The 16,603-nt window shown below is 35.8% G+C and overlaps 1 protein-coding gene across 1 annotated transcript; it reads left to right on the top strand.

The window, feature by feature from the left end:
* Positions 1-1,540: 1,540 nt before the first annotated feature.
* On the top strand, positions 1,541-9,230 carry LOC135154943 (uncharacterized). Its single transcript, XM_064103189.1, has 5 exons — positions 1,541-1,593; positions 1,945-2,001; positions 4,041-4,097; positions 4,885-5,011; positions 8,060-9,230. Exons 1-5 carry the CDS (start codon positions 1,552-1,554, stop codon positions 9,133-9,135), a joined length of 1,359 nt encoding a protein of 452 aa, XP_063959259.1. The 5' UTR covers positions 1,541-1,551; the 3' UTR covers positions 9,136-9,230.
* The last annotated feature ends 7,373 nt before the right edge of the window (positions 9,231-16,603 follow it).

Here is a 16,603-nt window from a genome sequence, read left to right as displayed (position 1 = left end):
CTTCCGTCAGGTCATCCTGCTGGCCCTTTTACAGTTAGTCCTTGCCTCTCTATCTAATTAAAGCCATGATTTCATGGATCTTCCATTTTCCCGTTCCTTGTTTAATTCTTATTTTTCAGAGGTATACTCATATCTACTATTGATAAGAATATAGATCTAAATATTTCCAAAGCCGTATTTACATTGATACATTCATATACTTTTGAACCAGTCTGATCGGGATAAAGTTAAAATGAAATTAGGCCTATCTATTATAACCATTGAATCTCCCGATGGATACAGTTGTTTGATACCCAAACACGGTCCTAATAATCTTTCTCGAACAATGAATTAATGAATGATCACTTATATCGAGGTAAATGACACCGCTTTGATATACGCTACTAATTAATTATGTGGTCTATCAGGGAAGAAGAGGTCTGAGCCGTAACGTCTGGCAACTTTCTAACTTGCCTCATTTAAATTCAGTATATTCTCATATTTTTGGGATAAAGGAGACATTTTTGAAAGGCAGAAATTATCAGGGATTTTAATAACACCTACTGTATATGTAAGAGGCATATATTTTCTGAAAACTGTGTATGATCCAATTCCGAAAATATGGATTTGTGTTTCCTTGATATTTTGTCGTCATGCACGAGTGTAAATTCTAATTGAGATACCAGATTTTTCCTATTTCCCCTCTAAGGATTTCCCCACTGGACCACACGGGTCGTGTGGTCCAGTGGTTAGAGCATTGGACTCATAATCGCAAGGTTGTGAGTTCGAATCCCATCTCTGCCATTGTCTCCACTTTGATAAAAAGGCCCGAGAGTGATATCTGTCGTCTATAACGTCAGCCACTATGACTGATTAACCTAGACGTAAAATGTTTCATAGGTAATTGGTTATATACCAGCTTGGCGTTTACCAGCAAAATGCTGTCCTGCCGAGTTCCAACGGGAGTTACCACAAACAGAAACAGAAACAGATTTGACACGCTTTCCAACTCTGCGTTGGGAAACTCTTTTCCTGTTTGAACTTGAAAACATTTCCTTTCACAGGAGATAAACACTTATTTTTGAGCAAGCTTTTAGAAGTAGAGCATCTTATCTCAAACTTGTAAAAAAAAAGTAAAGCTCAGAAAGAGGCCTCTACTTTAGATTATACAAAGACCGTGTATTGTGGTGAACATGTTTTATGTACGAATACACACTTAAGGTTTCTTCTGTTAATTGAAAATCTATGAAAGTAATGATAACAAACAATGGATGTGTTACTGTTGTATATATTATAATGCATTGTTCTAATTATTTCATGTTATCATTGGATATTATAAAGAAACTGTTCATGTCAAGTAAATGAATTTTATCAATGAATTCAAATTCATAGCGTTTTGTACATGAAATAGGAGACTGTTTCTAAATCAATATGACGTTTTATTGACACAAGCCATTTATGAGCTTTTTCAAAAGAATATCCAAAAGATGTCCCGGAAACAAATATAAGGCGATGTGAAAAATCATACACGAGAATTCTATTTTCATCTTCCATGCAGATCACCTATCAGTGATGGCTGAAGGTCCAACAGAAGACCCTACATTGCTGAAAAAGGTATGAAAAATCAACAAAATAATGTGTATAAACTCCTGCATGGGTCCAAAGAAAGAAAAGAAGAGTTAAGTTCAAACTGTGTCAAAATGTTATAAATTTTAACTAAAAACTAATTATGAAACATATGAAGTAATCGACTTTGGGGGTTTTAGATGTGGCTTTGATTAAGAATTTTATATTATTGGTGTCCTCGCAATGCGTTGGGGCAATAACCTTTAAAGAAACTTTGTGAACAGATGTTTAGCGCTTCTAAAGTCATTACAGATTTAATTTTGGTTTGTCCGTCCTTGGTGTAATGTTTGATTATGATGTGAAAAAGATTTCTTATATTATGTTGTGATTCACTTTCAGTTGGAAGGGGTCAAGATATCCGACGAGCCAGCGATGGAAGCGGCAGGTCCATCAAAAGTATGTGTATTTCATTTCAACCATATACTTATCAATATAAGCCTATCATGACATACCATACGGGTCGGGCAACCACTTGCATGTGGTTGGATCACCAGCACCATTCATGCAGGAGTTATACACCAGACTATACTTGGTATAATTAATAGCGAGAATATGTAATCACAATATAAACTCAAGACTTTATTAATAGTGAAATGATTAATGTTTGTTTTATTTTTCACCATGCATAACAAGAAATAAATTGACAGAATATAATGTTGGAGTGGGAGCAACCCCCCTAAAAAAACCAAAAAAAAAAAAACACCCCAAACCAACAAATAATGCAATCTCCAAAAAAATGTATGTGACCAGCCAAACTAAAACCAGCAAGAAGTCGACAAAACTATTTTTGAGATTTTTATTGAGTTTGAACGAGAACTTCATAAGCTTTAAAATGATACATGATTTGCCAACCTTGATCAACAGTAACTCACAAGAGTACTTGGTTAAATGCAGAGAAAACAGAGCGAGAGCTTCAGAAATTGAGGAGAAAACAACATTTGAAGTTTGTGTTCACTAAAGCATGAGATACGCACAGTGTGAAATTTTAATGAAAATTCCAAGCAATCCACAAAAACCTGTGTCAAAGAAACTATTTTGTGTTGTTTTCTGGTCAACTTTACAAATCGATTTTTTACCGTATAAAGATGAAGAAACACTCCTTCAGACAAGGTGAGTTTAGGATGTTGGCTTTTTGAAAACCAATTTACTATTTTGGCTATTATCAGCGAACCTCTGGCGACTTACTGGTGGTTTTGAGGGTAGTTGGTCACATATGTCGTATTTAAGTTGAAACATTAGAAATATCATTGACAAATATTAAAAAAGCATATGCAGTAGAGTGAAATTTCCTAAAACAGTATTGATCATTATTGAGTAAAAAGTTGCTAGTCATAAATTTGCACAACCTATCATAAACCTCAATAGAGTTTTTGGAATAAAAAAATACCATTCATAGAGGAATTAAGAAGGAAGTCAAAACAAAAAAACATTTCCGTCAGGAATAGCAAAGCGAAGAAGAAAAAGGAAAAAGAGCAAAATCAAGTTTCCAGCTGCATAGAAAAAAATTACTATATAAAAACCGTTTCAATAAAGGTAAAAGAAGAATATGCAATATTTTTGCCAGTAAGTATGGAAGAAGAACAAAGTAAAGGAACCATATATGTTGTACCAGAAATAGAATAAAATCTCATCACAGAGCGGTATATACAGTAAATACTTTCCGATACATGCACCATCAATATGGAATCCAAGGGCAATAAACACATGGTAATAATAAGTATGAATTTATTTAAAAGAAAGTTCAACACCTTATGATTGGCAATGAATACGTTCTGGTCTTTTGTCAACGATTACAACATAATTCATATTGTTTTGTTTGTTTCATCTTTTATATAAATTAATAGGTAAATTGGATTCATTCTTATGAGTTATTTTCATGTGCAATCATTGTTGCTGACAATTATAAATGCTTTCACACAACAACAATTGTCATTCAAGTTTGTGTTCTTTTGTCATTTGAACTCTATCATTGGAATAAGCGATGTATTTTTATTATCATAAGTACTCATGTTGATGTTACTATAAAAAAATTACGTGAAAAAGTAAATGAGAAGTATTTGAATTTGAATTGAACAAAAATGAACGAATGGACGCAGAGGAGAGGTTTCACGGCACTTCATGTGATCTTAATAATTAGTTCTATATTCTATGGAAAGGGCTGTGGAACTGGGGGGGGGGTGCTCAAGCCCCCCCTTTTTTTCTCCAAAACCGTGTATAAAATCTTCAAAATTACCATCTGATTGCGATTTTTTTGCATGGTCAGGCCCCACTTTTGGCTCAGCTCCCGGGTTTCAAAACCGTTCAGAGGCCCATATTAATTTCTTGAATAATTTAATTGTTACTCCTTAACAGCTTTATGTATTGATTAGTATTGTTGTGTACCAGATCAAGAAGGGTATTTTTCACAAAACGCTTGTTTATGATTTAATTTTCAGGTTAAAGAGCCGACAGAAGTAAAGCTTCAGGAAGAGTCACCGATAGAATTCAAGTTTGTACGTTTGATATTAGTGATACTCAATTACATTTCTAAAAAAAAACCATTAACGCCTAATATTTGTTATAATGTTATATATTAAATAATATATTTTCTTAAATTAACGGAATTTTACTGTAAATACCTATTAGATTATTTATGTGGTTGTTATTCCCATGATACAGTCATTATAGTAAGGATATTTGGCCAAAGTCTAGGCAAATTATATTCACACTTATTGAATGGAAGTTGACAGCATCTCTCCGTAGGAAAACACAAAAGATATTAAATTTAGTCGTATCTAAAAAAAAAAAAACGACGCAATAATAGGAGACAGTGAGTTCAATCCTCAACCGAATGATACCAAAGAAACTGAGACCTTTTGACCCTTTTAGCATCTACCTCCATGCTTTTAGCTTGGCGCTCAGAATTTAAAGTGCTGCAGGATGATAAAAACAATTATGTCAGGCAAAGTTCAACAGTTGAACATTTTTGTAATTTAGGTGTATACCGATGTAAAATCTAAAGTCCTTATCAGGTTAAAAAAATGGTCCAAATCAAAGTACAGGTTAAAAAATGGTCCAAGTCAAAGTAACTCGGTAGATGGGCTAGGGCCCTGTCTGTTGCTGCTAGCTCTGTGTATCAAGGCCGCTCTACTTAATATAGAAATATGGAGAGTGTATAGTATTTTCTTCTTTTGGGGGATTCCTGTAGGGCCTATGTGTTTGGACCGGTCTCAATTTAGATAGTAAGAATGTCCTTTTTTATAGTGATTTGAATGTATATTATCAAATTTCTATATACAGCCAAGAGAGTTAAACAACGTCCTTGTCGACACACGGAGACTGCATTTATTTGATAGGTATGACTGGTATAGGTATCACAATCGGCATGGAAATATCGATCGCAACCTAAAGCTTGAACAACAAACTAGTAAGTGGATTAATCGGACTTGATTTAAAGAGGCATGTATACAACCATGTGTTTTTAGTTTATAGGTTAAAAGACAGTAGTTGAAGCAAATAATTATTTCACGAGAAAGTCTTTTAAATCAAGTTTAATTGTCAAGATATTATTGTACATCTGGGACATTGAAATGTAAAATCGGTGGCCAGGGGGGGGGGGGGGGGGCAAGAGCCAAAAATTTCCCGGTCATATCATGCATTGAACAGGTGTAATGGTGTAATGAGGCATTATTTTGAGAAGGCCAGATATCGCGTATTGGGCAGAATTAATCTTTAAAAAAGTTGCGAGCGAAGCGATCGAGCAAAATTTTTGACCTTTTTACTACAAAAATCAAATTTTGTGATATATTTTGACATGATATCCAGAGAGTAATATATTTCACTCTTTTCTCTTAAGATGCGAGCGAGCGAAGCGAGCGAGCAGAAATTTTAACCTTTTTACTTTAGGGGTCTGTACGCCACTGAGAACAGGATTCTTTGCGGCATTGAAGAGTAAAAAAATATAAAAAAAACGAGGGGTGCAGCTACAGCACTTGTGCTAAAAAATGCTCTATATAAGTCCCGAGCGAGCGAGAAAAAAATCACCTTTTCATGAGAATCTAACTTTGAGCTATTTTTTGACATTATATTCAGTAAATAAAATCATATCCTACACTTTTCCTTGGATTTTCTTTCCTCCTTTTTTGTTCTTGTTTGCACATCTTTTTTGAGCCATGGCCCAACCCTTCCATACGAAGTGCTGTGCGGTTGGAGTCGGGGGCGGAGCCCCCGGAACCTCTTGATATCAAAGCCATTTAATCCTTCCAGATTGCCGCTATTTTAATCAAATCGCGGATATATATAGAATATAGCTTTTACGCAACACATATATTCAACTCAGTTGCGTAATGAAATAAATATTTTTAGGGGGCAAAATGTAGCAATGTGTGAAAACTGTAAAAAATTCGCCAGCGTGCAAAGCGAGCGGGAAAAAGATTGCCTATTGAAATTAAATTATAATTATGTGATAGATTTTTCCATTATATTCAGTGAATAACACATTTCATTGTTTCCATTCATTTCATTAAACGGTGTCTCCTATAATTTCTTTTATTTCCTCTTGGGTGTGGAACCAAGACCCCCCCCTCGCGCCTGTATGCCAGTGATTGAACGTGATTGAACGGAGGGCGTTATAGAGCCCTTTGAAGGTTATAAATGAATAGCCCCTACTGCGTGGTGTCTGGGGCAAAGCTCCGGTAGCTTATTTGCATATAATTTAGTAAGCTTATAGCACAATGTTGTTTGCAGTACATCTTTCTTTCCGCTCTTTATTTTTAATCATCGGCAGCGCGGTCATGTCATTATTTTTTTCATGTCCCTTTTCTTTGTTTTCAAATTTAGCTGTAGAGTAAAATCATACCTTCGTTTCCCGCTATTGTTTGTCATGTTGTCATCTTTTAATTTATTTCCCACTGTGCTATTGCATTACATAGGCCTATTTCGGAATAATTTGTTCTTTCTCAATTGTTCTTTTTTCGTACATTTTCCCACTTTCCTTCATTTTCCATTAAAAAATTCTTTGTTTTATTTTCCCTTTCCTTTCCCTCCTTTCCTTTTCCCCTTTCCTTTCCCTTTCCCTTTCTTTCTCCCTCCTTTTTTCTTTTTACCGTTTTTCTTTTATTTTCCCGGTGAAATCCGCCAGGGGGGGCAACTTGCCCCCCTGCCCCCGCCTGTTACGCCACTGATCTTGTATATATGTATATATGATCAAAATCCCGGAAAACGTTAATATGGTTATAAATATATATAAACCTCAAAGTTCCCCCATAGATTTCAGTATTGCCCTTAAACCGGAACCCTATTGGAAATGTAAATGAATATATCATTCCACTATTTTGTGGAACATTCGAGAGTGTCTGTGTATTTTGATCATGCGGATCTAAAAATTATATAGCACGGGAAACTTTCAAAAGAAATTAAACTGGGGTCGTTTGTTGAATGATGTACACTGTTAAAAAACCCCGTAATTAAAAAAAAACAGATTTTGCAGAAAGCAATAACAGAATCATTCTAGAAATTCATAAAACATAATTTTTTTCAGCAATTTAACAGAACAGGTCTGTTTAAAAAAGGGGAAAAGGGTGTTTTATTCAAGGAAATTTGTAAGATTCCATACACCAAATACCTATTTCCTGTCAGATTACAGAATCTGGTAGGATTACAGGTGTTCTCGAGACTCTGCTGCAGGACCTTCTTTTATTTTAAGGATAAATTTTCTAACAGTGTAGGCCCATTCCTTTATTTCGGGGCGTCGTGGTCTAGTGGTAACGACTCTCGTCTTTCAATCAGAGGGGCGTGGGTTCGAATCCCAGCAAGGCGTGTTTTCCTTCCGCAAGAAATTTACCCACATTGTAGTGCATTCAACCCAGGTAAGGTGAATGGGTACCAGGCAGGATTAATTCATTAAATGAACCAAGCCCCTAATTATCAGCTGACTTGTCACTTCAGAACATGTTTCAGTCATGCGCAAAAAACTTACACAACGTACGAACACTAGCGTACCTGCGGGGGGGGGGGGCAGTCTGCCCCCCTGACGAGTCACAACCCATGCAAAGGACGTATCCCTGCCCCCCTGACGAGCTTGAAGACCTTTTTTTATTTTAAAAAAAAATACTTTTTTTTGCCTGTCATTTTTTTTTGGTTCCAAATCCTATATTTGTGGTTGAAGACCTTTCTTTTTTCCTTGACAATTTTTTTGGCGGACGGTTTTGCCCCCCCCCCTGTGGAAAATCCTAGGTACGCTACTGCCTACGAAAACCCTACTGCTGGAAGGAAGTGAAAATTAACAGTAGAGCTGTTATATTTCCTTGAAACATGCTTCAGTGTATTTTATAGTACCTTGTTTACCCGTCTGTGGTGTGATGATTTCAGTACCAGAAACAAACGCATCAGTGGAATTAATAATTAATCACTTAATTTATTTAGTCCTAGCTCAAATGAGATATTCCTGATGAATACTTTATGAATTTCTTTTCAGCCGAGATCTCTGTCATCAAATATGGAAACGAGGTTCCTGTGTCTTTGTCTTGGACTATCGATGGCGATGGAACTTGGATAGTACTTAAACGCGGATTACCACTAAATCTTCAAGAAATGATCTCTGCACTGGTTCCACTGTGTCATGAAGTGGAACATATTACCATTGGCTATCACCAAGATCTGTACATCCATGCGCACGGAACAATTAAGCCTCTCATTCCAATGAGGTCTAACATCACCGTTTGCCTTTACTTAAGATACACGAATGCATCTCTCCAAGTTATCTTGCAGACTATCGGTAATTGCTTTCCAAACGCAAAGAATCTGGAGCTGACTTCTCTGTATCAGGAATTTTCACGCACTCACGGATACCATTCCGATACCACGCAGAGTTCCTTGAGAAAGTTGAAATTAGATTTCTGTAACTTATCTGACTGCGGTAACCTGGACAACCTATTTCTATCCATTTCCTCTTCCTGTCAAAATATTGAATCACTCACCGTCACAAGTTCTGAAACCCTTAAATGGGACAAGTCAAGCAGAGACATTACAACATGTAATTTACCTTATCTGACTGATATCCATCTTGAATCTCGTTGGCCTGAAGAGCACTATGCACTCCAAGTGATAACATACTTACTACACGTAGGTCGTATGATGAGTCCTCTTTTGAGGTTTACCAAAGTAGAAAGTGTACAGCTAGGAAATGTCGTAGTGAAGAGTGTTGAATGGTCACGAACATCTTCAGATTGTGGGTTGGAAATTAAAGGTGCATCAGCGGCTGTACCCATAACTGCTTTAATTGATCTAACAACTGGTGACCTTAAAGACATCACCGTCCTTACCTTCGTCAGTTGCAAGACTGATTTCGGTCAGTCTGAAAGTAAGTCCCCGCAAAGCCAGAAGGAACTTGGTGCGCTGCAAGAAATCAGGTTCTTTGGTTTAGAAAACGCACTTTCAGAATTTGGCAGGAACAAACTTTCAAAGTTGTATCCTAATGTCAAAGTGACAGAAAAACACGGTAAGTCGATATTGCTTTTTCTTCTTGATAATTATTACATAAATGGTGATTAATGAATGAAAAACAACAGTTACACGGCAATTCATTATAAAAAAAAAAAAAACTCAAATGCGTTAACAGACAAAATTACCTCGGTTAGAATTAACATAAAGACATCACATCTTGTGGAAGTATTTTTTCACTACGCAAATTATGCATTGTTATGGAGATATGTCTATACTATCTCCTTTGAACTTTCTGATATAATTTCTTCATGATTCCGGCGATTCGTTAATATGATCCAGTGTGTCATAGATAATTCTCTATTGAAATACATGTAGATATGATGATTTATAACATATCATGTGTACTTAAAGAGCATCAGAAATAAACGAAATTAGAATCTACAGTGCTTATCAAAAAAAGTTTACACTGTAAAAAATCCTGTAAAATCATACATTTGTAATATCCTGAAGATTTTTCCACATTTTAACATTGGTACAGATCCATTTAAGCCAATGACGATATAACTGTCGAAAAATTATTTCCGCTTGAGTGAGCACCACTTACTTTTGAAAAGTTAGTAAAAATGATTCGCGGAGTACTTTGAAATAGTTATGCGAATAAAAGTAGACCTTAATCATGAAGAACACGTGGAATTAAGCGAGTAAAATTAATTTGAAGATATATTTTACAATTTTTTCACTTTTTCTTTGCCCAAAACACTTCAAAGAGTGCATTGGGCCCCACCCCCCCCCCCCCCCACACACACACAGAGGCCATCGTGACGATATTTGCTTTTCACTGAGCTGTGATTTACATGAAATGGCTGAGGCTTGATTTTCATTTTGCTAATCATTGTCAAGCTTGGGAAAAGTATGGAGAAACAAGTAATAAATGAATAATGAAATGTAAACCCACTTTCAATAATAAAAACTTAGTGAAGAAAATGCTGGAGATGTCTGATATAAACGTTTGTTCAGATTCCGTTATGTCCTCAGATCCAGCTGGCACAAAAAAGGGTAAAGGTTCTGCTGACTAAGTGTTAAAATTTCAATTTGGGTGGCAAAATTGATACAAAATGCTCAAATGTATCCGTTTTTATTTTAATTTACTAAATGTGCAAGGGAAATGTATGAGAAATGTTTTGGAACGTAAGTTTGATTCGCCCTTTTACCTTGACACAGCGTGAAAACGAGCATTTCTGCGCAAACAGATTTCTGCGAGCTTTAAAAATATTGTGTAACATTCTGTCTAAACTTTTACTTTCATTGGATAGATGAGACCAAATCCCCCAAAAAATTGAAGACCAAGTGTCACAAGCAGCATTAAAGGGTAACAGAGTCCTAGAAATCGTTAGAAGATCATTTGTTTGTCTGGATGCAGTTACAATGTCATATTTGTTTAAAGGTCTTATCAGACCCCCATTAGAGTATGGACAAGCCGCATTGTCGCCATATAGACTGAGTGAACAAAGAAAGTTAGAAAATGTCCAGAGGCGAGCCACACAAATGATTCCAGGTTTTAGAAATATGTCTTATAGGGAACGTCTCATGAAACTCAAATTACCAACTCTTGCTCATAGGCGAAGGAGAGGTGACATGATTGATGTCTACAAGAACTTGACTGGAATATATTACACACAGCACAACCTTTTCACTTTGTCGCAGAGGAGGTCTAGAGGTCATAGGTTGAAGTTGGAGAAGAAGTTTTCTCGGCTTGATATTAGAAAGTACTTTTTCAGATACAGAGTTGTAGATATGTGGACTAGTCTTCCTGACAGTGTTGTTTCAGCTTCTTCAGTCAACTCCTTCAAAAAACGCCTGGATAGACACTGGTGAAAGAATTACGACTTGCTATATAAGCCAGTGTAGGCAGTAATGTCTTTGTTTTTTCACAGTCTTTAGTATACATGTACACACTTCTGACAGTCCTTTCTCGTGTTCATTCAATTCAATTCAATTCAAAAATGGTCTTTATTGATAATCAAACATGTTAACAATCATACATGAGAAAACAGCAAGAGCTGGAAAATCATGTTTACAAGTTGGTGCACATTATTAAATACATAGTAAAAACCACAGTAAAATGCATTTAAAAAGGCTATACATTTAAAAGTTAATACAATTTAAATAAAGCATAAAAGGTAATGAATGAATGAATGTAATATGATAATTGCATACTTGAAGGAGAGGAGACTGACACTTATTGAAATGACAAAAATAACTGTATGGTGGGGTGGGGATGACCATTTTGCATTGCCTTTGCTAGTCTACACACTCATCTTTTGTTGAGTATGTCAACCAAAAAAGGCAATGGACTGTTTTTAAATCTTGTTGTTCTTATTGGAAATTGTTGATAGTTGTTTGTACGACGAAGATATATGTTTGTATGTTTTTTTAGGTAGCCATGTCTTACACAAAGGATGAGTTGAAAGTGATTTTGCAAATTGTTTACACAGTGTCAGTCTTCTCTCCTCAAGTGTTGGTATATTACATGTTAGGTATATATATATATATATATATATATATATTTGGTTTTAACACCATTGATACTGTACTACCACCAAAGGAGATACTACAATCGATGAACAGGCACTCTACTCAAGCCAACAGCATCGTGCAGTCAGTCTGCAAGCCCCTATGTTAATGAGCAAATGAGCAAGATTTATCCAAGTCCTCTCCTGGCTAAATTCATATCCCTACAAAATCGAGTGAATTGTGAGACTTTTTCTCAAAGAATGTAACCATTTTCTCTTAGAGTAAAATTGATTATTTTTGTACCATGGAAAAGAGTAAACGTTATTCTTTTACATTGGTTATTTCTTTTGAATAAAATATTTTGATAAATAGGTGAATTTCAGGCCTGAAAAGAGGTCAAACAGATTTTTCTTCCTCTGTTTTCCCTTGCAAATTGTGCAAATCATTCATATCATCAGAAAGCTCAAACTCTCTACTTTCATACAATATTACTCTTGATATGTGATACCTTTTAGATGGGTCAGCAGCCAGCCTTTTCCATCAAGATGCAAAACGAGATTTCTGAAAATTCTGAGGAGCATGAAATCTAGAGATCTGATTGGCTAAATAATGTTTTCGAAACAGGCGCGGGTAATTTGAAGAGATCACCACATGGTGAGTGTGACCTTCAGAGGCCCAGTGTGGGGAACATTGGAATTTGCGTGGGTGTGTGGTCTCTGTGACCAACCAGAGAGCAGTATTCTTGTTTTTTAGCTGCTAAATATACTTGGCCTATGAAAAGCTGGCTGCTGACCCGTCTAAAATACCTCTTCTAATAAAAAATACATCATATTAAAGCTTAGATCTTCAGCTTTATCATAATTTAAAAATGATTTGTGCTCAAACAGAAAAGGGTAAAAACAACAACTTTTGTTGCATGAAATTAATTATTTTGTTTCATGTTTTAGATCAAAAGTTTCCCCTAAAAACCCAAACACATGACCTGAAAGAATGATTTTTTTCTTTATAAAGATACCAAACACATGAATTTTGGGTAATATTTAGAGCAGTAATGGCTGAATAAAAAGAGGTGTTTTGGTCCGCACCAAGCTCATTAACAACGCAAAAAACCTCTAGGCATGAATATCACTTGGATAAAAGAAGCCACTTTTTCAGGGCTTACCGACTGACTGCGTGGGCTTAAAGTAAGTAAGTATGTCCGCATATGAAAGATACGATGTAATATCGATGCGGCAGATATGGCAATTTCCGACTCGGAGTCCTCGTATAAGACACAGTAGAAGTCCGGATCTATTCTATGTTAGTTGAGCCACACGGCTGATTTGCTTCTTTGTAATGTTAAAACAGTAGTCCAGTACATTTTATTTAAGGCACTTGCCGGCCAACTCAAAACGAAACTCGAATTTCAATTTCATTTTATTTTCCGAGCGTGTTTGTCCCATTGAAGACACCGTTAGAAAAAAATCGCATCAGTACCTACGTGGCAATAGTAGGACGTGCAATTCACTTTCTCTGAAAAAATCAGGAAAATATCAGGAAAATTCTGTAAATTATACCAATACCGCGTTGTTAGTCTAAATTGTGCATTTGGAACATCGCTATATGGTCAAGTGACAGGGTAAGCGAACATTTGTGGGCTTTTTAAGCACTTCACACTTACTTTATGTCGCAGGTCGCACCTATATACGCACCGTACTAACATTCAAATTTCCCGCCCTTTTACCAAAGGCCAATCATGGCGACTGGGCCGGCGGCATCCGAGCCGGACCACACAATAACGAGTACGGATGAAGATAATATTTGGATGATACAAAGACCACGTCGAAAAAAAAGCACTTCGTACCAACCAGAAAAAAGAAAAAGAGAAAAGAGTGACGAGATTACAATTGAAAATATTAATCAAAATGCATCGTCAGACTCTGACTCGAATACATCATATCGTACTCCAGGTTTTACTTCGACCAAAAGATTGTCTGATTTCAAGCTATTTATAGCACCTATAGATAGACAGAAGAAATTGAATTTAAGGAATATTGATCCCTTAAAAGTTAAAAGAGCGATCAGAGACGTGAGTTCACAACCAGTAGAGTTTATCAAACCAATTAGCACTGGGTTGCTGGTAAAGTGTATCAACCTAAAGCAAATGAAATCCATCGCACAGATGCAAAACATTGGTAATATACCAGTAAAGGTCACGGAAAGTAGGTCGGGAATTAAAGGAGTGATATATGGTGTCCCAACTGAAACATCAGAAGAGGATATTCTTGAAGAATTGAGGGACCAGAAAGTGACAGCAGTAAAAAGAATAGTAAAGAAATATCAGAGAAACAAAAATGACAAAGAAAGAGAAGATTTTGATATCAATCAGCCTACTTTTATTCCCTTGAGGAGTGTGATTCTTACTTTTAGTCGGGCAGATCTCCCTCAGAATGTCAATCTAGGCTACCAGATGTTTATAGTAAAACCATATATCCCTCCTGTATTCAGATGTTTTAAGTGTCAAAGGTATGGTCACACTGCTGATATATGTAGATCTCAGATTAGATGTGTTAGATGTGGAGATCACCATAATTTTGATCAATGCCCAAAGAAATTGACACCAATATGTGCCAATTGTGGAGGTGAACACTCCGCTGCATTTAAAGGATGCCAGCAGGCAAAAAAAGCAAAAGAAGTACAAGAAATAAAGATAATAAGAAAGCTAACATATGCTGAAGCATCCCAGGTCTGGAAAACACAAAGTGAAAAAAGGGTCACACAGACAGTCACTGAAGATGCTAAAGAATGTTCCCAATCAGTACCTAAGTTAAGAGAAAAAACCAACTTAACAGATGACCAGAGTAAAGTTACAAATACACAGGTAGAAACAGTTTCAAGTGAACTACCTATGGAGACTAACCTCCCTGTCGACACCCAACAAAGGGATACGCCACTGTCTGCAGTTAAAGACCAGGCTACCAGGTCAGCCGGTACATCGGCAAAGAACACCACACCTAATTTCATAAGTCTAGCTAGTGATGAGCAAATTGTTGTTTTTATATGTCAATTGATTATGTCATTAACTGAAGGGAGAGAAGAAGAAGAAATAAATGCTTTAATTTTAACCGCTGCAAGAAGATTGCGGCAACAAAAAAAGAAAATCATAACTCAACAACGCAGGAACTAACGCTTTCCTTGCCCTACTTTCCATTCTTCAATGGAATTCTCAGGGCTTATTAGGGCACGGACAAGAGCTACTTAATCATCTAAAAATAAATAAAGAATATGATTTAATTTGTGTTCAAGAAACGTGGTTTTATGATAATAGTTCACTTTGTATTCCAAATTATACATGCCTCCCAAGAAATAGGGAAGGTCAACGAAGAGGGGGTTGTGCAATATATATTCATGATAGGATTAAGTACGAAGATCCAATCAATGATTCAAGTCTAGAATTACAACATGTGAACATATATGTCACCAATAAAAAAATATCTATCATCAACTTTTATAATCCATGCAAAAAATTAAACGAATCAATTCTAAACACATTGTTGAAGAATGTTAATGAAACAGATAACCTAATAATCTTAGGTGATTTCAACGCTCATAGTACCCTCTGGGGCAGTGACAAAACCGACAGAAATGGACAAGCCATTGAGCAATTTATATATGAGAATAACTTAATAGTATTGAATGATAAAACAGGAACTAGACTTGATCCTTGTACTGGAAAGCTTTCGTGCTTAGATCTATGTATGTCCTCCCCATCACTGGCCGGTAAGGCGATATGGAAGGTTATGGAAGATTCCTTTGGGAGCGATCATTTTCCAATTATTATACAAATAACACTTGGAAAGAAAGGTAAAAATCATGAAAATCTAAGTAATCAGGCCAAAGATAACATGCCTCATGAACATATTTCTTTCAAGAATGTTAACTGGCCCATATTTGCATACAAATGTGAAAATATCATAAAAAATGAAATAATTAAATCTGAAGATGGTATTAAGAACATTTTTTATTCATTTATGGAACGCTTGAAGGAATGTATTCATGAAGCAGTCCCGAAAAAAAGAAAGACGGGGAAAAATCCTGTCCCATGGTGGAACAAGGAATGTACTGAAAAGATTAAAGAAAGAAATAGAATAAGAAACCACCTATCAAGAAAAATCACACTTGATAGAATTAACGAATACAAAAAAAAGAAGGCAGAAGCCCAACGAGTTCTCCGGAAAGCGGAAAGAGAATATTGGCAAGCTTTTTGCAGAAGACTAGACAGATTCATGCCAGAGACAAAGATATGGTCATGTATAAAACGTTTAAATGGTGTACCTGTCAAAAAATCACAAAATATGCCTATTTTGATTGAGAAAGGTAAAGCCATTACGTCCTTAACAGAGAGAGTAGAGATTTTTGGAACTTATTTCCAATCCTTAGGACAAAAAAATAAAGATTCCAATAAAACATTAACCAAGGAAGTACAAAATTCTTTCTACCAAAATGAACATGTTATTAATGAACCTTTCTCGATGAATGAATTTGAGAAAGCAGTTATATCTAGTAAATTTGCTGCTCCAGGAAAAGATAATATTCCATACATTGTATACGAAAATATGCCAAAAAGCACAAAAGAAATTATGTTGACCATTATTAATAGAATATGGGAATCCGGGGATATCCCGAGTTCTCTAAAACACTCAATTTTAGTACCAATCTTGAAATCTGGTAAGGACTCAAAAAATGTTATCTCCTATAGACCAATATCACTTACATCTTGTTTTGCCAAAGTTATAGAGCGTATGATAAAAGACAGATTGCAATGGTACATGGATAAAAATAACTTATTGCCTAATTTCATCAGTGGTTTTAGAAAAGGTCGTAGTACTACTGACAATATTGTTTTATTAGAAAATGACATTCAAAAATCTATCAATTGCAGTGAGCACACTCTTGCAGTATTTTTGGATGTCGAAAAGGCTTATGACAGTCTTTGGATTGATGGATTACTGTACAAACTCACTCAATGTGGTATAGGAGGAAAAATGTAACATTTTTTAGAAAATTATCTAACAGAACGTAC

Source organism: Lytechinus pictus, chromosome 8, assembly GCF_037042905.1.
Source record: "Lytechinus pictus isolate F3 Inbred chromosome 8, Lp3.0, whole genome shotgun sequence".
NCBI classification, from domain to species: Eukaryota; Metazoa; Echinodermata; class Echinoidea; order Temnopleuroida; family Toxopneustidae; genus Lytechinus; species Lytechinus pictus.
This window is presented reverse-complemented; position numbering and strand designations above follow the sequence as displayed.